The following is a 24225-nucleotide window of genomic DNA, read 5'->3' on the forward strand; positions in this document are numbered from 1 at the left end:
TTTGAGAAAGTAAGGCATCGATTTACGTAATACTTATATCAGATACATATATTATTATATCACCTACTTCTTATATTTCATATTAAAGAGGATTTAATTGATTTCCAGGCTATCGATCGACGCCATCTAGATATAAAACGGAATTTTGAACTTTTTCAGAGTTACGAACTGTAGTATGCAGATTAGCAGTCTTCTTGAGTTATTGGTCCGTGGTTTAATAAAGCCATACGTCAAAAATGCTTTTATAACATGAAATTCATAAAAATAATACGAACCACATGAAACAAATTATGTATATGTGAAATTCTATAACGTTCCTACTTAATCATAAAAAGTTATCTACAAATTTCGTTCATATGATCCCCGAAAAGTAATTGTGCAGATGTGCCTGGAAGATTTCTTGCACCACTGGTGACTTTTATCTTCCTAAAATCAACGAGTCAGAGAAAAATATTCTTCCCGAATCGGACCTCTATTAATTTCAATTTAGCTTGTTGTCCACTAGGTACTTGGTTAAAATATAATTCAAATACAAATAAATACCAATAAATCTTGAATTTGTGAGACTAGCTACGTCGTAATGGCTTCCATTTATTTTCTTTTGTACCAAATACAATAATGGTCCCTCTGTAAGTCTTCGTTCATATTTATTTGCGATATTAGTGACAGGACGTACGCCGCCTATCCATAGCAGTTGCAGTGCCGCTCGAGCTTTCAATCGCAAAGATTCGATGAACGTACTTATTTACACAAAATTCTCGTAATAAACCATTTATGAATATTATAAAATCTAAATTAAAAGAATTGGATACAATTCATCGGAATGTGGGACAATTTTATGAAAATAAGGGGATTGCTACAAAATTGCAAGGAATTCTGTAAATGAATTGCTTTTAACAGAATTACATGATTTGGCCTTTTCGGCCCCCAGAAAAACAATGAACCCAAAAATAATCTAAACAATCACAAACATTTAAAATTTTGAATTGATTTCTCGTAAAAATTGTATGATGTGATTACCGATATGATTAGTCCACATCCCTACTCGCGTCACGATGAAAGTGTCAAATTAGGCCTCTTATTTGGTGACTAGAGTTAACAAAAATAATGCAAAAATAGCTACTATTACATTACTAAGAGAGACCAGAAACTAATAGATTGTCGCTATTGGTACACGAATAGGTACTAAATACTTGACTACGATGTCTTGTATCGCAATTGGTAGTCCTCTTGAGTTATTGGACCATGATTATACCAAGGGTACCAATTATTGGCTTTTTAAACAATGTCGATCAATATCTTATCTGTGAGCCTGTACGCATAGTAGGTAGTAAAAACTGTTCAAGGAGTATAGCTGCAGGTATATTGGCTATGTGGTGAATTTTCATTATCTCGGGTACTCTGGCACTCTCAACCACATTTAACGGAAACGTCGAAGATTTGATTGCGGCTCTCGATTTGTTAGCCCGTTTCGAATATATTGGATGGAAGGGCATAAGTTTCTATGTGTTGGAGCTAAACCATTGCTATAGTAAACCCACTAAACATATGTATAATACATTACATACATTGTATATTCAATGATGGTTTTTGTTTTCCAATCAGAAACATTCAGTGTGTTTTTTTAACTGGGACAGTATGGGGAAATTCGAAATCATAGGAGATACAGGGAACCTGTCTTAGGAACCATGAAGTCTTTTTTTTTGTGAAAACAATTTTGGCGCAGTAAATTTTTGGACTCAGTTTCATATGAGGATCGTTACATTGTATTGGAAGAAAACAATCGGAAGAAGAATAAAATGTTTTTTCATACAAAATAAACTTAACAATTTCTTTGCCTTGCTGAAAGACTCAGTTTCTTATGAGGATAATTTCATTGTATGGAAGAAAAAAATCGGGACAGCAGAAGTTGGTTAAATTCAATAAAAGTTAAGTTTAAGTTAAGTTTTGTTTGAAAAAACTTTTAATTAAATTTGACCAACTGCTGCTGTCACAATTTTTTTTCAATGCAATGAAATGATCCTTACATGAGACTGAGTCGATCAGCAATAAAAGAAATAATAAATTTTATTTATTTTATGGAGAACTCGCACTTGACCAAAAAATTGACTCACACACTCACACATATTCAACATAACTCCACAAGGGAAACCCTGTGTCGCGGGTGCTATGGACACACACAATAACAACACAACAAATTACACCCAAACTCATGAGAGAAGTAAATGTAGGCCTTACAAATATTTCTTCCGTCTCACACTGGGGAATGAGAGCTTCAAACCTGGCATTAAATATAACATGGCTTTAAAAATTACGACATCAGACTTAGGTTTGTCAACGATCAAACCCCATCGTGTTTTAAACTCTCTTTGAATTCGAGCTTTGTTCTGTTTTACAATTTCTTTATCGGCATTCCCACGAGCTTGCCATTTTTTAACGGGCAATTTATAAGACAGGTGCAAAAGGCATTCAAACATGCAAATCCATCCATGCATCACCGATAAGAAGAATTCCAAAGTCTCCGTTTTTATTTTTCTCTCAATCATCAATCTTATTAAATTGTTTCGATGTTGCACCACATATGTAGCATTTCATGGTTGAAGTTGTTTCATAAAGCGCATTGCAGAGTTTTCCGTCCACCATGGTAAAGATTAATTTATGATTCACTTGCCTTGATTGAACTACTATATTACTATCTTCAATGTTTTTATTTTATCATCCATTGCATGTTTTTCCGCAATAGATACATTGGTGGACTCTTTTATAAATTCTATTTTAATAGGCCTACAATATCTGTTTGATGCAGGATGCGGATTTTGCAATATCATGACTTCTTGAACCGTAAGACGAAGTGGAACTAGATATGAAATGAATACGGTTGAATCACTGGCTTTCGAGTCATAGAATGCCTGCTTGTAGGAACTGTGTCCTGAGGATCCATCGAAGCCCCACTTTGATATCAGACACATGTGATTAAATTTTTCATTTTGAAGAGATTTAATAACAGAGTGTAATGTTTGGCATAAACGTTCTGTAGTATGGTCTAACAGAGCCTGTAATTCAACAAAGCCATAAGTTTCAGTCACTGTGATATCTTTAGGATAGCATAATTTCCTTGCTTCTTGTACAATTTTGTAGGAAGGAAATTTCTCTGGAGCACTTCTCCTTATCACATTATATTGTTCGCGAGACAACTTGGCATCTATTAAAACAGTCAAAGCACCTTTACCTGATAAGCAGTGCTGCTGTGACTTAAAAATTTTTGTGTAAGCGTTTTCATATTTGCTGGCACGTTTTGGACTTGTTGTTAAATCTTTCAAAACTTTCGAAGATTGAGCTTGCCCGTTAGCCCTTAAACTCATACAGATTGCAAAAACTGAAGATGATGCAGAAGTGGATTCATGCAAGTCCTTCGTCTTCAATCTTTTAGATCGTTCGGAAGATAATTCAAACGAAAGTTGCGGTCTACCCCGTTTTATTAGTCCTTAACGAGGAAATGAAAGTGATGTATAAACCAGTCCTTATTAGTTTTTTGAAAATTTTCATTAATTCTATGTGCCTTTGTCCAACGAGACCTAGGGTTTGACTTAAACATCAATAACCTTTGGTTGAATTGAACAAAATTGCTCCGATCACAATTAGTGCGCTTTTTGAGTTCTTCTACCAAGAAATGGTATTGTTTATCGAAGCCATTTGCTCCAGAACAATTCATGATGTCGATGAGTGCTAATTTTGTGATAAATAATAGATTTGAACTTGTTCCTGAAATTAGAAAAAAAATACTTAATCGAAATTTGTAGGTAAAATAAGAAAAAAACATCCGCACGACTACCTACGACAATGATTTTTTTTCCAACGAAGTTGCAAAAAATTACAAAAAATCATGCAGGTTATATATTATAATTGTATAATTATAATAAAAAAGTATGTATTTTACACCCAATCTAACTCAGAACATAATTAAAAACAAAAATGTTTGTAGACCTTGTCATAATTTAAATTAATTAGAACATCTTATTGTGTTAATCATATTTTAATTATGTTAATGTGTCAAAATTATATTCAAACTTACTAAAATATAGTTACATACCTGAAGTTGAAGGTTCCATCGTTAAAAGTTATTGTTATTATTATCAACAATTGATAATAGCACAAATTCGAAGTTAAAATAATTTGAAATAACACTGATAAGTTTTAATTATCACCAAGTGGGCTTTAACAGAGGAATCTAGTGTCCGTTACGTTACGTTCCCAAGCATTAAAATATTGTGTGAGCATGAGTTATAGGTCATCATCGAGTATATAACCAAAAATAGAGACGAAATAAGGGCCATATATTTCTGGTAACACATTAGCGATACAGCTTTTATAAATATCAACTCTCGTTTGCACTGAAATATAGACAGGCCTGTGTGTACGTCACCGTATATTCCAAAAAATAATCTGTATTTATTGTAATAAAGATAATATCTCTAACAATGCCGTGCTGTTCTATTCGGTGGTGTGGGAAAAACAGCAAAATATCTAATTACAAAACAAAAGGAATCACATTTCATCGGTAATTAAATATTAAATATGTAATTTTGCAATTTTCGTCCATTACAGCAAATCTCAAGTTAACACACAATTGACACCCGTCAATTGTTTCGAACTCGGGCTAGCCAATCGGAGCGCAGTTGTCACAGTAATGATATGGCAGAATAGTTTTCAAACAAATTAAATGACGTTTCGCCTCTATTTCTGGTTATATACTCGATGTATGTCATCTATCAAACCGTTATATGAGGGTATTTGTAAATCGAATTTCATATTTGTAGTTTTTAAGTTTTCTTGCCCCAGTGTGTGCCCAAACGAACCTGGGGCTTCTGCGTGGCAGTCCGGCATGGTAACCGTTCGGCTACAGAGGCAGCCTAAATTGCTAGCACAAAATATACTTAATGGTTTCTAAGACAGCTTCCCTGTTCCTCCTATAGATTCAGATTGCCCCATACTGTCCCAGTTAAAAAACCACACACTGCATACATAATTTTTAAGTTGCATAGGTCTTCCCCGGAATAAATTTGATCAAACGATAAAAATATGGAATAGGAGAATTAATCATTCAAATCATTTAATAAAAGCGCCGCTGAATGCTTTCGCTCAAGAGCATTTCGTAAAATCCATAGCGCTTAGACTCAAAAGGTAATTAAGAGCGAAGTCGAAGTTCAGTAACAATCCAAGTGCGATTATTCTGGAGCCGCTCCACAGAGCGTGGAAGCGCCCTCTTTCGGAGGCCTTGACCCGAGTAGTGGAGCGCAGTGCGTGACGTCATTGGGTACGGTCGGCCCTCGACACCGTTGAAGTGTGTTGAGAGTAGATGAACTTGATCAATCGACCGAGTTTCTTTTTAAATTAGAGAAACATTTTGAATACTTCACGTGTAACATAACATAATATCTTATGATCATTTTTCGATATAATACTTACATCGCATATGAAATCAAATACTGTCGTAACTCAAAATTGTGGAATTGAGAAAACGCGATGTGACGTTCAAAAAATTACTGAATGAAATCAATCTTAAAAAAAATCTTTTCTTGTTCTAACATCATAAACAACAACTTTTGTTCCATGACTTTTAATAATTTGTCAAATTTTACTTTTATACAAAAAGAAACATATTTAATTAGATAGATCAACACGGTGATAACTCTGTTCAAAACGCGGAAGTCATCGGAGAAGGACGTTTGCACGTTTGAACCTAACCTTACTTCCAAATACATATCTAAAAAGGGCCCTAGAGTGAAAAAATAACCTAAAAGCTTATTTTTGGTATGTTTATCATATTTTGTCAAAAGTAGTAGTAAGTTATTAGTTTTGTAAGGTTGTTAGTATTTTATAACTACCTTGTGTATTCTCATTTATTAATGATTAACTAAATATCATGTACTATATAACGACGAGATCCGTCGAATAAATTTTAAAATTTCAAATCGTGTTTTCCCAATTCCACAACTTTGAGATGGTATATAGTTTCATGTGCAACATATCCAGTTAATTGCTGATTCTAAATAAAAATACATTCTAGAATAAGGCAACAGGATTATGTTTCCCGTACATTTACAGGAAAATCAGAGGAGTAAAACAAGGAAATTGCGGACATCTCAGACACTTAGTTGTACCGCTAAAAAACAGCGTTTCTGATGTCAAATGTGGCATAAAACTTTGCCTATGGTTTTTTTTCCACTAGAGTGGCGGGCGTCGAGAGGTAGTGGCAATTCTCTTAACTCGTTTCTGTAGTGATAGGAATAAAAAATACCACACACAAAAAACGTGAGATATGATAAGTATAAATAAAAAATGTTTAGTACAACGCTCCATTCTCTATGTTCTTACGAAGAAGTACTAGCTGCGCCAGGATTTATGGTAGCACTTCGCATGGCTATTTGTATTGGCCTATTTGATATATTTGGTGTGACAAAGTATTTGCCTTGTTTGCCTGTTCGACAAATACAGCAAACACCAAACTCGCGTTGTCGGGCGCTGGTTAGTGTCTCGACGCGTGTCAAACGAGTCAAATAGGTAATTTTTTTTTATACCATCAAGTGACGGGTCGAACACGTCGTGTGTCCGATGGTAAGCTACACACCTGTCTATAACAGTTACAGTACTACTCAGAGCTTTACATCGCAAAAATCTGAGGGGTACTACCACTACGCCTGTCACCCTGTGACAAGTTGACAAGTCTGTAATTTGATCAGCACCCCTTACCCTTCAAAACCGGAACACAGTAATGCTGACATTACTGCTTGGCGGCAGAAATACACTTCCCTTACTTCCCTGGACGAACTCTTTCACAATAATAAATAAACATGCAAGTAAACTGTCCGCATTATGGTCATATTAATTATTTTAATTCCTTATTTGGCTCGATGTGTATACGGTCATGTTTGTCAATGTTTGCATGTTTGTCTGTACGTTAAATATTTTTCCAAGTACATCAAACCCTCTATAGCGAATACAAGTAGCCACGTGAAGTGCAACCATTAGAGATTTTTACGTGAATTTATTTCAGGTAATTACACACTAGAGGTAAACCAAATATCATCTCATTGTCTAAATCGTGTCACCACGTAAGTCATGACTCACGAATTCATTTAAAATTAAGTTACAGTGTCAATGTTGCTAGAAAGACGTTAGTCTCTTTAATATGATTCACTATAGGAGCACCCACACTGCGCTGTTCTTCAAAACAAGTCACTGCGAGAGCGTGCTACTGCAGACATGTCGCACGTCACGTACCGCCATAAATATAATGTTAATAACATCGCCGACAAGCTATTCTGACCCGAAAACAAATTGCCTTCCTAAATTCTTCATCCAACTTTCAGATACGTAACTTTTTTTGAACAAACTTTTCCTGATTCATTTCAAATCTACATTGTGACGCCACTGTAAAGTAGCAATCCAATTGAATTTTCCGTTTTCTACAAGAATATTCTTAGATATAATTTCTCTATTGTGATGCAAACCCTTTTCTTACCACCACCTAGTAACGTTTGTAATGATAGCCATATACAAAAAAAATCTCATCATCATCAAAATGTCGTCTATTAACATACTTACGATTCTAGTGTGGTTGATTAGAATAAATTGAATTAAAAACTAACTTTAAGATCATTAGGGATCAGCTGCTAATTCTGTTTTTCTTAAAGATTGAAAATTTTCATATCATACCCTCATCTATCATGAGAAAACTCAAATTTCGGGTGAGCAATTATTATGAGCGGCCATCATCTTGTTTGCTAATATACCTTAATGAAACCGCATGCTTATGCTTCAGCAGTAATCGATAACAAATATTAATTAACACAATTCAAAAAAAAAAATACAGATTGTTTTTAAAAATCGGGTTTTTTGCCTTTGCATAGGTTTCAGTAATATCACAAGCTCATATCTTCTGTTAAAACTTATGTCATTGCCCGAGAAACAAAATGAACTCCAGGATTTTGTAGCAGTAGAGCTCCTTGTGAAAGAGTTATTCCAGGGAAGTAATGTGAGTATTACTGTGTACCAATTTTGAAGGGTAAGGGTGCTGATGAAATTACAGGTACATGAGACTTGTTAACTTATGTCCACTGCTCTGATCACCCTGAGGTGATCAGAGCAGTGGCAGTGCCGCTCAGATCTTCGCAAGTTAAAGCTCTATGTAGCATTGTAACTGTTATGGACAGGCGTGTCGCTACGTGATCAGGCGCCCTGCTCGTTCGTCCCGACACTTTGTCATCTTTGAAAAGAAACTCCAAGGTACAATTAAAAACAACTTGAAAAAAAGAGACGAACCAATATTATTGAATATCATGATATTTTACTACCATGATATTAAGATAAGATTGGCGGTGGCTCCAGCATTGTAACAGACATTGGTTCAAATCCAGTCAGGTCAAATAATTAATCTTGGTATTCGATCGATCTTTGTACCAACAGTAACAACAGACTTGAACCAATTAAGAAAATACTTTCAAATACCTTCGACGTTGAGGCGAAATTGTGAACAGACGCCAAACCATCCTACATTTTTATAATCAACCTAGAATTCAAACTGGAAAACCATCCATAAATTTCAGAACGCTCTACCGCTGCGTCATCGAAGTCTCCAAATGTTGGTTTACTGTATCGTCATCAAGCTATGCCTAGGTAATAAGATGATCGATGGGCATCTCGCGCCACCGCATCGTTACAAGGCTTTAAGGGCCCTAGACAGCAGCGCGCAGCCCGTAGATCCGGGGTTTACATTCAACAGAGATTGCTTAGCTCCGGAATAAACATGCTTTATGGGAAACACGACACTCAGCGGTGACGGATCGATTGAGGAGGATAGGCACACAGTTTCTCGTGTGGCCGTTTTCAAGCCGAGGGTAAGATAAGGGATAATTAAATCTGAAGAAAATTAAAGAAGAAATTAGTTTTTTCTCAACAGTTTTTGAAGGAGTAGCAGTCGCTTGCACGTAGCGCAGTTACAACAAATGTCTATTCAGTCCGCGACACAGGGTTTTTCCTAGTGCGGGACTAATAAAAAAAAATAATCTCCCAAAATTGTAAAATACTTTACATACATTTGATGATTTGATTTACATAAACCTACACAATATTGACATACGTGACTTTCCCATGTGGATGTATATATCTTCTAAGTATTCCATATTAACAAAAAAAATTAATAGTCGACTTTGAAGTCAAACAACATCAGGTAAACAATAGATATTTGAATTCCGTCGGTCTGTGGCGTTTTTATCTCCCCACATCAGTGGCTCCGTTTCCGATTGAATCGATTCAGACTTAAGGTAACCTTCAAAATATATCTAGGTAATAGGCAAAATTTTTACCCCTCCAAATAAAGCCTTGGTTTTACGTTTAAAATGTATATTTTCAGATTTTTCTCTTACTTGATTATCAAACTATGTTACGTGTACAAAATTTGTGAGATGGTTTTGTTGTTTACGACTCCGGTAAATCTTGAAGAATTTTTGTCACACGTAATAAAACTAAGTGTATCGACACTGATTTATTGCATACCTACTTCTTTCTATAGATAGGTGATCTATAGTTTGTGTGCATAAAGGTTTATAAAGACTTTAAGCAAGTGACTCAATCTCAAAATGGTTTGTGGTTACGCCTTTTGATTACAGATTATTCAACTGGAAAACCTTGTTTGATAACTTTTTATACCATTTCGTGTACAATTAACTTTTTACATCAATCTTCTTAAAACATTTTCTTCATAACTGTTCTAAATATACACTTTCATGTTTGTTTCCTTCATGGACGATAGTAAGGATCCAGTGAGCCGTGAACATAAAGGGCCCGAATCGTTGGTTTGTTTGAAAAAAGAAATATACGCGATTTTGATTTAAAAAATTGTTTCATTTTCAATATGTAATGATCACCAAAACATGCTTTATATCACTTCGGGTTTTTAAAACATTACTTATCTTTTACCCGTAATTACAACATGTCGTGTTGTAAGACAATTTTCATTGTTTACTTAAAATTTAAGGCTAATCTACGTCCTAAAGAGTTTCAATTAAGAAGCTCACAACCCATTAATTTTGTAGAACGACTTACTTCCAGTCTACTTTCCGCGGATTAAAAGCTATGAGGTTCGCGTTTCGGTTTTATTCATTTTTATTAAAGTATCATGTCTTAGCGAAGGTCCAACTTTTATAAGTTTCGTACACGGATAAAATTTGCGGTCTGGGAACATTAATTAAGAAGTTTTTACGTAGCTGGCGGTATTTGTTTTATTTTATAAGTGTGACCGGAATTTACAGCGTGATTTTCATTATCAGCGTTCTCGTACGACTGTTTTTTGAATGTAAAGCTGCTGCAGACTAATTATTTTTACATAAAATTCGACCAAAAAAAATGCACTTCAGAACATCTAATGGTGGTGTTTCACATAGCAATTTGTATTTGCCTGTTTGATATATTTGGAAAAACAGTCACCATGTGTAGATAGCATGTGTGCCAAAGTATTTACCTTGCTTGCCTATTCTACAAATACAGCAAACACCAAACTCGCGTTACCGCGCGCTGGTCATTTTCTCGATGCACATCGAAGGAGCCAAATAGGCAAATACGTAAGTATATCGTCCACACTATGGTCATTTTCATTAATTTAACTCCTTATTTGGCTCAACTAGTAGAATATTTGTCAATGTCTGTATGTTTGTCTTGTTCGTCAAATAGTTTTCCAACTCCATCAAACACCGAATAGCGAATACAAGTAGCGATGTGAAGAGCCGCCATAAAATTAACCCGATGACTCAAGTTTCATAAATTCTCCATTGGGCATCGGTTACAAAGTTCTGGACATTGACAAATGTTAGTGCTATAAATCGCTCAACGGCTGTAGACGCCCTTAAACTCGCACGATGATTGCCTGATCTCTGTTTGAAAGCTAATCAAGATAGATTACACTGTCGCAATGTAACGTAACTTAATGCTATATTGAAAAGGTTAGGACGTCAGTCTACAAAATATTATTGAGATAATTGTTCTGTTTTGTGATTTGCATTTACAATTTGCGCCCGATAACCAAAAACTAAAAGTAGAGTTATGTAGTAGAATTCCAAAAGTCAACATCAAGCATTTAACTTCTCTTAGAAAAAGGACCAAAAAGAAAACAGTTCTGAAATAGTAAATGCATCTTTAACTCACCGGATTTAGAAACCCTGTACCGCAATCCCCGTCCACCTTTTGGATGACATCGATTGTACGTGGTGAATTCTGCGTAATTGTTGTTCACACGGCTGTACTCTGCAAGGTGGCGGTTCCCGTCCAAATGGTTTGGAAGGGACCTGTTCCAGGCCATGTCGCCAACAACGGATCCGCATACTGACGATTCCGTTTGGCTTTTCGAGTCGCCATTGCAAAGGTCGCCGCTGGATCTGGCGCGACGTCCTTTCAGACCCTTGGCCGAATGCTGGCTGATGTTCGAGCCCATAGCGTGGCGGGACCTCACGTGGGTCCCGCCGCCTGCATTGCGCCGCCCTTCTGATGTTGACTGCTCTCTATCTTCTCTGCAGGTGTTTAGATCTACAAAGAAAAGAAATGCATTAAACTTTAAGAAACCTAAACCTAATTTTTTCAATACTGCTATTGAAATGGATGAGATTTATTGTAAATTGACGTGTTGTATGTAAAACATTTCTGAACAGAAATAATATTCGCTAGGTTTCTTCCACTACACATTATATGAACACGTGTCTATTGTTATTGCGTTATATAAAGGACAAGGCTTTTCCCAGTGAGTCAGCTACTGCAATTTCCAACCAAGTATATTTAACTCTTACAACTGGTAGCTTTTTGTGCAAATTCTCGTTACGAGACAGTTATTACCGCGTTCTGAGGAAACTGGAGGCTCGGTTTGAGATTTCTTCAAGTTTTAATACAAGAATTCTACACAAAGCCTACACAATGCGCCATGTATAACACGGATACAGATTTAATCTTCAGATTTAACACTTTTGCTTAAAGAAAAAAACACGTGCGGGGCCTCGAGTGAGATATCTCCGGTTTGGCCTTGAGATCGCGATTACCGCAAACAATGTGGTTACAGCATAATTTTTAAATGCTCATGATGAGAGAGACTTGGAGGATTTCGAAAAAAATTTAATGACATCTTTTGTGAATTGATAAAAGTAATTCGAGTTTCAAAACTCTGGGAACTGTTTAAGCGCATCAAAAATTTTACTTATAGGGAGCGTAGACGATTATTTGTATTTATTTGATCATCAAAACTTGAAGCCTCTCAAAACAGAGCGAAACTTTTTTACTCATTAAATGTTTACTTACATCCCAGGGCTCATTACGGGGTCATAATCTGTGAAATTTCAGAAACGTTTCGCTGTGTGACGAGCATCCGAAGACTTTAATGAATCTCGCAATCTGACTTGACTTCATTAGCGTTTGCTCGCTAAAGTTCGGTAATATAAGACTGTCGAATTTTGGCACAATTGTGTGAAGATACATTGTTTTCTGTATTGTTACTATATGTTCAATATGTTTACATAAACGCACACACACAATTTTTTGGTAATAATTCACTATAAATGACGCTGACGTGGTACTGATGTTTACGTTTGTAACTCATACGGTGCATGTAAAAGAGAAACGCATTTTATCTGTATTATGACATGCATTCTTTCAGATATTACAAATGCGAAACCAACAAATTAGTTTTTAACATGTAAACATCACTTCTTATAGACGTGTTTCGTAACACTGGCGTTTGTTCCAAACAGTAAAGAGTCACGGTATATTAAATCTGTGTACAGAGGCAGTTTTTTTCACAAACACAAAATCTACGGTTAAAAATAATTCCCGGAGCGTAGTGCACACGGCGTGAAGCGGAACGGACATGGCAGTTTAGTAATAATCCAGGAAGGTTTGGCACTTGTGATACAAAATACTTGGAAAATATACGGCGAATACTGCCCTAAGTAAAAAGATATTTTACGAATGTTGCCAACTGTGGCTGTCTGAAATATTGAGGTCCCTAAATTGTATTTACGTTTTATAGTTTATATAGAACTAGAAACGGCCCTAGATGTTCCTCGAGATGTAATATTTTATGTCGCATTTTACATAAGTAAAAAGGTAGGTAATCGTTTTTTCAGAGTTCTACCACGACACCGTTTTTAAGATCAACTAGTACATTTCGGAAGAGAAATTACACAAATGAAACAATGGTAAACATAAAATAAAGAAAAGTTATAATTATTAATAATAACGATGGAAAATAAAAAAAAATTCCTTCGACCTGACAGGACTCGAACCTGTGTCTGTTTTGCCAATCTAGGGCAACCGCTCTACCAACTGTGCTGCAGATCAAATCAGCAGACCTTACGAAAAAAAAGAGTTCGTCCAGTGAAGTACTGCCACCTTATCTATTTCTGCTGCAAAGCAGTAATGTCAGCATTACTGTGTTACGGTTTCGAAAGGTAAGGGTGCTGGTGAAATTACAGGCACATTTTTGGTTTTTAACCGCTTTTTTACCGTAGCGTAGTATTAATAATTATAAAAAACTAGCGGAATACTTTCACAAAAAAATTAATTAATGTCATTGTAGTAAAACTTAATAATATTAATTAAAAATCAATATTACAAAGAAAGGTTGTTATTTTTCGATGTAAGTCTTACATAGTTGCATTGGAATATGTGATTATGGTACTACTTAACAGACAAAATAACTTATATGTTGAAATAATAGATAGGTTAGCTTACAGTTTCTTTTTATTGTGACATTTGACAGCGTTCGAAAAGGTTTAGAACGTCTTTGTCTACACTATCTACAACAGGTATTATTCATCATCATCATCATTAATAACCCATTATACGTTCCACTGCCGGGCACAGGAGAGTGTTCAGGTCATTTATTTTTATTGCAATAAATAAGAGCGAATTTCACCTGATAGAAAGTGACGATGAGGTCGCCGATGAAGCATGCACACCTATATTTATTCTCGCCTTGAAAAGGCCCAATTTATAATGTTCAAGGAAGAGTTAGTGAGATGTAAAGTTTAATTTTTGAATTAAATTCATAGATGCAAGCCGTCACAGGGATTCGAGTCGTCGACCTCCCAAATGCATTGCAGCAACCGTTCTTCCATTGGGTTACCACCGCCTTTACACGCGTTTATAAACCATTTCCTATTAACCAGACGGTCTGCTGTTCTAGGAATTGGGTATGTAATACATAGTTTGCCTAGGACTGGCCTTAAATTTCTATGAAGCTCCGGAACTGCGATCTAGCTTGTGAAAGGGTAGGAAGTTCAGTGACGTGAATTGATGGCCTTAATGTTACTTATGGAAACACCAAGTTGTCTTTGAATAGGACAGGTTTGTATAAACGAGATTTTCGTGTGGGTAGCGCTCACAATGACTCCTACAAAAAATTGCCATTCACAATGCTTTCTTTTGCGTGGCATAATTAGCGGATTCTTAAATTATTTTTTCTGGAATATCATTTAATTTTTTTATTCCAAGTGACGGAACGAACAGGTCGTGCGCCTGGTAGTAAATGATACGGCTGTCCATAACAATGCCGCTCAGAGTTTTAAATCACAAAGGTCTAAGGGGCACATATCATTCATTGTTGGTAGGACACACTGTTCACTGTACAAGACACGGGTCTTTAGGTGTTGGGATATCTTTTCTGACCGAAGGATATTTTCTATAGTCTGTCTTTTTTGAAGACGGAGTAAAATGACAGTTCATTGCGCGAAAGTGTTGCCTGCTTTCGAGCAGCTATTGATTGTTGTCGATAAATATTCTATCGATTATCGACTGGGTATTGCTCACGCTTACGGAATAAATAGCCGAATTTGTTTCATTTGAATCATCCTCGACCAATTACTCATCCAATTACTGATCACAAGTTCATTTGAATTGTCAATTTTTGTAAGTTCATACATACAAAATATAATGTATTTAGAACCATGTCTATGAAAAGTACGAAGAGGACACATATTTTACAGTTTTTCATTTTAATGCAATATAGATAATTAAACCCGGCTATTCTTGTTAAAATGTATACGAATAAAAATTGATCTCGATATTAGTAGGCCAACTGTCAAAATAAGAATAAAGAATGCAATAACGCAATTAGTAATCATTAGAACCGAACCATCGTAACATTCACAATTCAGACATTTTTGGCTTCAAAATTCAGACATCAAAATTTTATCTTCGTTCATAATCTATCGATAAAACTATCGACAACAACTACGTAACTATTTAAAATTTTATGAAAACCGACAACCCAACAAATGTCGTTTTACTCCGACTTCAAAAAAGACCGGCTACAGTTTTCGGAAACCTATCCATCCAAGCTGTGATCTCTTTGTCCGGATGCACCTTGCCGAAAGATAGCACATGTTCAAGATAAACGTATTTGCCTACCATCTCTAGCTTCCACCTTCCAACTACAACAGGTGGATTTGAGATTCCAGAGGTACTGATTATGTCCTTCATATTGGACATATTCATCTTTTGACCGCATCGTTAAGCTCTATGAGTATTTTTTGGAGATCATCTGGTGACGGGTGGATGGAGAAAAAATATATTACCAATTTTTGTAAAATTCTTCGAATTAATAAATCGTCACTGTCTATGTGAAAGCAAACTCGCCAAGATATCACAATGTAGATACTCAACGGATGTAATGTGTTTAGGGTTCTGTAGTCAGACTAGGAATCATTATGGTTCGTCCTTCCGTCCATTTTTTTTCCCAGCCGTATTACTCACTCGTTCATGCGTCATCATCATGTTTGCCTTTGTCATAAGCTTATATTTCTTAATTTTATTTATTTATGGCTATGCTAATGCGTTGGGCAAGGTAGCTGCCGGCCCTTGGGTATCCCAGACAATCTATAAATTTTTTGGATAAAATTTTGTACAGATAAAGGGACACCACGGACCAGGCTTATATTGATACTTAAAAACAGAAATGAGAATTACAGTGATTTTCGAAAAAGCAGTTTTTAAAATTTAAGTAGCTTTTATTGCACAACATTTAGAATAGAACGTGAATAAGGGGAATTACGAAACTGCGACGGAATCCTATCATGAACGTTACTGTCACGTTCTTGGCTGTTTTTTTTAAACTTAACATTTGCTTTACGAGTTAAACGTGACGCTACAATGCACAGGGCAAGCGCAAACAATGTGACTTCCTTTACGCAGCCGATCTTTCCTCCCATCGAATAGAATAAAACAAAACAAATGGAACAAGAACAAAGTACATGGCGCCTTTTGTTTGTTGTTAAAACGAAAAAATGTCAGGCGCACTTGAAAGCGTCCTTTTTTAATATAAAAAGAAGGATTTTGCTCACGCTATTTCGGTTCAAATGTTGGTAGTTTTAAACTTTCGCTTTGTTTTTCAGATGCGTGTTTTAAAAATTGCATTTTTAATGTAACTAACAAACTGTTACTCTAATTAAATCCAATTTCTTATGGAATTGGTTTCTTTTTCTAATATCACGTGAAAAAAAACGTGGTAGCCTTACGGTTTGACCTACCGTCTCTGAAGCAGAGGGTTGTGGATTCGTATCCAGGCTTGCTTCTCCGAGTTTCGGAATTTATGTGCGAAATTAATTTCAAATTGACCATGAACTTATCGGTGAAAACCTACACACATCTGCAAGCAATTTGATGATGTGTGTGAAGGAACTACAGCCCAAGCCCTCTTATTGTGAGAGGAGGCCTGTGCGCAGCAGTGGGACTAAATATCATGTTATTATTGTTATAGACTTCTAATATTATTATCATGTGAACTTTGGACATAAAAAAATTTCAGAACGCGCAGTTAAACTAAGCTTTATCTTTATAGCTTGATATGGAATAGGTGGAGGAAACCGATAATGTAACGGTAGACAGAGACTACACCTTCACCCTGTACGCTCAAGACGTAACTCATACGTTGCCTCCACCCGCATATGTCTTTTCAAACACACCCATTTATTCTTGTTTCATTTGACCTGACCTTTATAAAGGACGTTTTCTATCTGGTTAAGACGTGTCTAAATACAACCTTTTCTCGCATGGCCAACTACATTAGCTCTATAAAGTAATCCCTTAGCTATTTGTATAACCCCAAAGCATTTAGTGCCTATCATCTTGGTGCATCGAGGTAACCTAACTTAGTCTAACGTAAAAATTTCTTAATGTTGAATATTGTCATAGACACTGGAAGTGAGTACAGTGAAGTATAAAAATAACCACTGGTCATCTAGATATTTTATTCTCTATCATGCATATTTGTGAATGTTGCTAAATATAATAATATCAGTCGCTAACGTTGAAGGAAAACATCGTGATGTGAGTGCTGCAATGAATACATTCGGCGTCAGGCCGAATACCGAATATCAGCCAGGAGTGAGGCCGAATAACCAAATATTCGGTCAAACTATTCGGCTTGATTACAGCACGCCCGAATAATACCACTTATTAACTTCAGTTATGATATTTTTTACAATAAAACAAAACAAGTAATTTAATTTTCAAGTTTATAATTTAAATTTATGACACTTAATGAGGAAAGTAATTAATTGTTTATTTTCACTTCAGTTTCATTAACTTCCAAAAACCTAATTTAATTTTGGTTCACAAATTAGAAATAAGGACTTGCTTGGTTGCTTTGGTTAGCGTTTAATAAGCCACGGTTAAATTACATAATAAGTAGTTTGATTTGATGTTGTTGCCTTTTTGATCTATTAGAAAAATAACTTAGTTGTGTTACATTAATTTCCTTTGAACTTTTAGACAAATAATTGAAAAATTGCGTTTTTCGTACTTACAATGAATTACTGAAAGTTTTATGATAATTTACTGTGTTTTTTGTATAATCTTCCTTCTGTTTTTTAATAATCGGCATTCAGCCGAATGTAGATACAACATTCAGTATTCGACCGAATATTCGTTACATCTTTAATCGTGATGAAAGCTGCGCGCAGCTCCTGGAAACGTGTGAAGTACCTAAACGGTATACGGAGGCTCATGTCCCTGTAATGTGTTAACGATGACTTATTATTCATCTTAATCCGTTCTTTACCGTAAAATGAAATGTCAGAATATAAACCGTTTGGCTATATGGATATTAAAAAACCAAATAGGTACAGGTTTACAATGCGATTTGCAAGTGCTTTCTGTGTAGTATCTGCCTATTGATTTTCTATAGAGAAGTATCGACAACGTACTGACAAAATTCGATGATTTATACAGAATAGTTTATATTTTTTATAGTACAAGAATGTTTATTTCTCCACAAAATAAAATAATAGGTAAATAAAGACTTACTAATTTTAAGACACATTACGCATTTTGAAGGAGCTGGTGTTTGTTAAAGGCTTAAGTGCGTTTGTGCACTGCATTCGATTCGTATTCGTTCCGAAAACAAATCTAGAAAACTCGGACCCACTTCGGATGTAGCTTGTGCACTAAGATTTGGAATTCCGAAAAATAGGAATATCCCTTGATTCTCGATGATCGTCATTTCTCGGATTCGGAACTGGGGGTCTACTCTCGATCTCCGTCCGACATCCGTCCGAAACAATTACTGTCAAATAAGTAATATTCGACAAAATTAAAAGACAAGTGTTTTTCATTTGGTCAAGTATTGCTTATTTGGCAGTAATTGTTTCGGACGGATGTCGGACGGCGATCGAGAGTAGACCCCCTGATACGAAGCGGACGTATTGCGCAAACGTCGTAGCACCTGTAATACTTTAATTCACTCACACACACGCACACATTCTCTCTCTCTCTCTCTCTCACATACACCACACATAAAATTTTGAGCGACTGCACAATATTCTTTGGATATGACATCTGTTAGTCGAAATAAAATTATTCTGACACTCACTTTCGACTTACCGACTTGGAGTGCAAGGAGGTAATCTACCGACCGTAAAACCATTGAGTAATGGTTGTAAACAATGACCTTTTGTGTCGCCAACGACCGACGACCTTGCCATTGTCTAGAGAAAGCAACGGCGTGTTGTTTAGAACTACTACAGATGCGACTTCTATTGTCACCGAAACATATTGTGTTTTGATTACATTGATGTTCAACGTTATGAGATAGTACATCGAAGTATTAAGCTCACAAGGAGAACAATATTGCATGTAAAAGCTATCATGTAACTTAACTTACATGCTTGTAATATTTTAGTAGCAGTAGAGCTCCTTGTGAAAGAGTTCGTCCAGGGAAGTACTGCCACTTTACCCATTGCTGCCACCAAGCAGTAACGTCAGCATTACTGTGTTCCGGTTTTGAAGGGCAAGGGTGCTGGTGGGTCTTGTTGCATCATTTTATCTAGGTTTTATGTGTTCATATTGACTGTGTTTATGTAACAAAATTTCATTAATGTTCTGTTTCTGGTTTGACAATATTGGTTTCTGTGAGTATCAAGTACGTAGAATTATCTCGCAAATCTACACATTTCTAGGTTCTATGTCATAAATTTGTAGAATATTGTATGAAATACATATACTGTGCCGGACTGTATCAATGGTAGAGGTGCGCGTTTAAACGAAAAGCACTTAAAAAAAGTTTGCTTTTTAAAATAAGCACTTGAGCACGCTTTTTATTTTAAGCATAAGCCTTGGTCAGTTCCATACTCAACAATTTCTTTTTTTACAACGTGCCTAAGTTTCAAGTCCAACCATTTATGTTTCCTAAACAAATTAATTCGTCAACTTACTTATCTTAAAACCTTTAGTGGTCTACTCTTGCTTTTCGCTAACAACATAACGTTGCAAGCTTTTTTTGACATAAAAGTCTATGCGCTTAAACGTTTTTCTAAACGATTTTTTAAAGTTAACACTAAAAAGCGTGTGAAAAGCGTCTAAAAAGCACGCTTTTTTTTATAAAAGCTGCAGCGTGAAACGTTAATAAAAATAGCAGTTTTTTCCCATCTCTTATGAATGGGTGCGGGCGGGTGCTAACAACGAGTGAGCAAGGTCAAAGCAAATGTACTTAGAGTTTATTAATTTGTTATAAACACGTACAGCTATCAAAGTAAAACAGAAAATAATAGTGAGGAAATGCGCTAAAAACAATCACATTTAAATTTAGAATTTAAATATAAAACTAAACTTAAAAAGACTATATAAAATATCTACAAAGAAGATTTGTAGCGATTGCTACGTTTCGCTACATATTATACCTACTTTTGATTTGAAATATAAATATATTTCTTTTTGTCTTTAAATTAAGGGAAACCCGAGAATTTGTACATTTCCTTAATGCTACGCAAATTTCAACTTTTCGTTGCTTTGACCACAAAAGCAAAGTTCCTGTAAGGAAATAAAGTTTTACATGTTTTATAATCAATTAAAAAAAGATTGATACCGTAGACAAAAAATCGTGTTACATTACCATAGACATAAAGTGGCTTCTCTCTGAAATCCGGAATTTTTGTATAGCATTCGTATGTTCTAGAATTTTAATGTGTTATCTAATAATTACTTCACTCCGGTAGTGCTTTCAGCAAAAAGTTTTGTAATTGTAAATAAAATAATACCTACATCGAATTGATTATTCACATTTTATTTTTAATCATTCTGGGACTTCAGAGTTGAAGTTGGGAGGGTGTCTGTTCCTTATGTAGGATGTACTGGGTTGGGTTCCCCCTGTGGGTCAAAACCACTGAGTCACTCGCTTTAACGGTGATGACTGTAATGGACTCTACGTGTCTGAGATTTAAAAAACTCTTTTGAGACTTATGATGTCCGTAATCCATACAGGGCACAGCGAGGCAGAATAAAGTTTAAAATTGCAGTAGAGCTCCTTGTGAATGGTTCGTTCATGGAACTATCGCCACTTTAACTATTTTTGCCGCTAAGCAGTAATCTGCTAACTAAAATAATAACTAAGTGACAAAATATTGTTCTGAAATATCATGAAAACCACAACCTACTTTTAAAATATTTAAATTGTTTAATGATATATCAGCTATGCATCTTTAGGTTAAGTTCCGATAAGGCGAACACGTTAATTAATTTTCACTGTTTATGTAAGATAATTTTGTGCTCTATCTTTTGCTATTTAAAACGGTTATTTGACCATTTGTCACTTAGCCGCGTTCTAAAGGTTTTGAAGGGTAAAGGCTCTGGTGAAATTACAGGCACAAGGAACTTGTTAACTTATATCTCAATTTGCAATTTAAAGTTCTGACTGGCACTTGAATTGCTATGGACAGGCGTGTCGCTTACCACCAGGCGCACGAGTTGTTCATCCTGTAAAACGGCGGTGCGCACCAGTCTTTAAAAAAAAATTCACAATACTTTCCCTAAAATGTTTATCGGGCAATTTCACTATTTTTACAAAGTGAAAAAATTTTACAAAATTGTGACTCACGGGATTACGGCACTAATGACTCTGCTCCTAGTCAACGCGTGTCGCGCGAGTGGCGGTAATTTAGCTAACTGACTGCCATGTGGCCGCATTTAGTTTTATTAAAATATAAATGCTTAGTTATCATATTCAAAGAAGAAAATCAGGATATAACAGTCCGGTCACTTATTATCGTGAATTAATAATAACGTACACACTCAACATAGCCCCGCACTAGGGAAACCCTGTGTCGCGGGTGCCATGGACACACACATAGACAACCACAAATTACGCCCAAACTCACGAGAGAAATAAATGTAGGCCATACACATATTTCTCCCGGCCTGGGAATCGAACCCAGGACCTCTGCATGGCAGTCCGGCATGGTAACCGTTCGGCCACGGAGGCAGTTAATTAAATAAAAATGAGTCGGTTTGAGGGAGGGAAACATAACCTATCTCTAGTTTTTTGGTAAATAAAAAAGTAAAAATAAGGTAGTTAGATTAATAACATTTTTTAGTTATATTAGGTTGATGACTTATACCACCTCAGACAGTCGTGACTTCATGTAGCCTGTGGTCGTGACCACGGGATGTGTAAAGAGCCCGAAACATTGGTTTGTTTATATATACGCTATTTAGATCCGATGTATATAGAAGTAGTTTCATTTCCAATAATGGACAGCAATCGCCAAACCTAAGAACTCGAAATAATCTATCTGCTAAACTGCCCTCGTAACGTAAAAGGGCACAGCTAATATTTTTATCACAATTGAGTTACATACATATTATTCGGAATCAGGAAAAAAGATCAACCTACCAATTTTTTGTAGAAACATATCGCAATAAGTGTTAAATATACTGCAAGCTCAAAGGGCACAACTGACATCAATGGTCAGAATTTTTATTATAAAAAGTCATATTTGACGTTTATAATGTTAAAAACACTAATAACAAAGGATTTTAATTAGTAATGTAAAGAATTGTATAATATATTTTAATTGACATACATAATAATAGTTATGTAGGTCAATTAATATATATTTAAGAAAAGAAAAGTGCACAACTGAATACAATTGTGCGCTTTAGTTATATTCATGAGTCAAGTATTAAAAGCCACATTTAAATTAGTTAGCCCGTAGTATTTTTTTTAATTTTTTTGCTAAGTTAACAGATAAGATTAAGGCATTTTATAAAAACAGCCGATTAAAATACTATATACAGTAGAACCCCGCTTTTTTTTCGTTTATTATTAGGTTATCATACGATTTTCAAAATTCGCGCTAAATTCCTCGCTTTGCGTGGATGCATTGATTTAGCTAATTTGAACCTGTAGCTTCGTATTTGCTAAAAGTGCATTGTCACAGGTACTTCTTCTTGGTAGGTCCTTCAATTTGTAATCACATCGGCACTGTTTAAAATGAATACTTTTTATCAGAAAAACACACATTTATCTCCGAATTTAGAATTCGCTACTTGTGCCTTTTTTTCTTCCGAAGGTAGTATAGATTTGTAATGAAAGTTGTAATTTGTTTAATAGTCATCTACCTACAATAAAATTTGTTAAGTATTTCACAACAAATGTGTAATTTAGACACAATTTTGTTGAAGGCGATAGAGGTAGATTTTCATCTTAAAGTGATATTATAACTCTCTATACCATCACACGAATCAATGAACTGAATTGAAGTCGAAAGTAAATTCCCCGATATTCGTAGACGTAGGGAAGACATACGTAGGGCAGAATTTATTGGCGTCCCCGTGGAATTCGGCCTTCCCGATTTGGGTCGGAACAAAATCTCTTGAGGACAATTAAGAAACGACACAAATGAGCTTTCGCTAACGGTTTCAGCCTATAAATCTGCTACAACATAACCGTACTTTGTATCATCGGAGCAAACTCGTTTCGAGAGACATTTTGAATGAAGTATCGCTAATCGTTATGACCAATTTTGTGTTTATTGATAATTCTATAAATTGTTAAACTTCACTTTCTAATTTCGCAAGTCCGGTTTACGAATTATAGAAACTAAATTATATAATAAAGGCGTAATATAGACGTGTATTACATACAATATACTTTAACAAAGTAACGCTCTTAAATAAATAAACAATCTCAGTACAAAGTACTAAAAAACTGACCTTTAAAGTTCGAGGAATTACATCTATTTGCCAAGTTTTATTGAATTCGGTTACCGGAAAGTGCGCGAAACCGGATTTATCCCCTAGTTTGCCACCCTTAGAGGTTAAATATTTTCTTCAAATTTAAGTGGGACCAATACTGAGGTACCTTCTTTCCAACAAAAAAAGAATCAGCATAATACCGTCTAATTCAGAACCTCCTCTTTTATTAAAGTCGGTTAATAATAATCTAATCCAAAAGTAAGTAACTAAAGCATTCGTATTATGGAAATCTGAAACAACGACGGAACCACAAACACCCAGACCCGAAACAAGATAGAAAGCTTAGTTTTTCTACACTGAACCGGTCGGGGATCGAATCCGGGACCTCAGAGAAGGCCAACCATGAAAACCGGCGTGCAAGCCATTCGACCACGGGAGTAGTCAATTATATAATCATATCAAACATCGTGACATTCAATAAAGTTAAAAATTACAATAATTAAAGGGACATCTCTAGTCAGCTGCTGGTGGCTGTAAAGGTACCTGGCTGAGTAAAGAAGAGCTTTTATAGATTTCTCACAGATGGCGCTACGGCAAAAAAGTCGTTAAAAACCAAAGATCTGTAACAAACACCTAGAAAAATTCGTAAGATCTGTGACGTTTGCTAGGAGAGACGTTGGTTCAAATCCAGTCAGACCGAAGGAATTTTTTCTTAGTTTATTT

At 35.6% G+C, this 24225-nt stretch overlaps 1 protein-coding gene across 1 annotated transcript in view; it reads right to left on the minus strand.

Moving 5' to 3' along the window:
* Nucleotides 1–24225, minus strand: part of LOC113227078 — a 191770-nt gene that overhangs the window by 133868 nt on the left and 33677 nt on the right. Inside the window, exon 3 of the mRNA XM_026459952.1 lies at nucleotides 11200–11577. Within this exon, the coding sequence (XP_026315737.1) occupies nucleotides 11200–11485 (286 nt within the window). The 5' untranslated portion in view covers nucleotides 11486–11577. The remainder of the gene's footprint in view (nucleotides 1–11199; nucleotides 11578–24225) is intronic.

This window comes from Hyposmocoma kahamanoa, unplaced genomic scaffold (assembly GCF_003589595.1).
Source record: "Hyposmocoma kahamanoa isolate Upper Pololo Valley unplaced genomic scaffold, ASM358959v1 202, whole genome shotgun sequence".
Classification (NCBI taxonomy): domain Eukaryota; kingdom Metazoa; phylum Arthropoda; class Insecta; order Lepidoptera; family Cosmopterigidae; genus Hyposmocoma; species Hyposmocoma kahamanoa.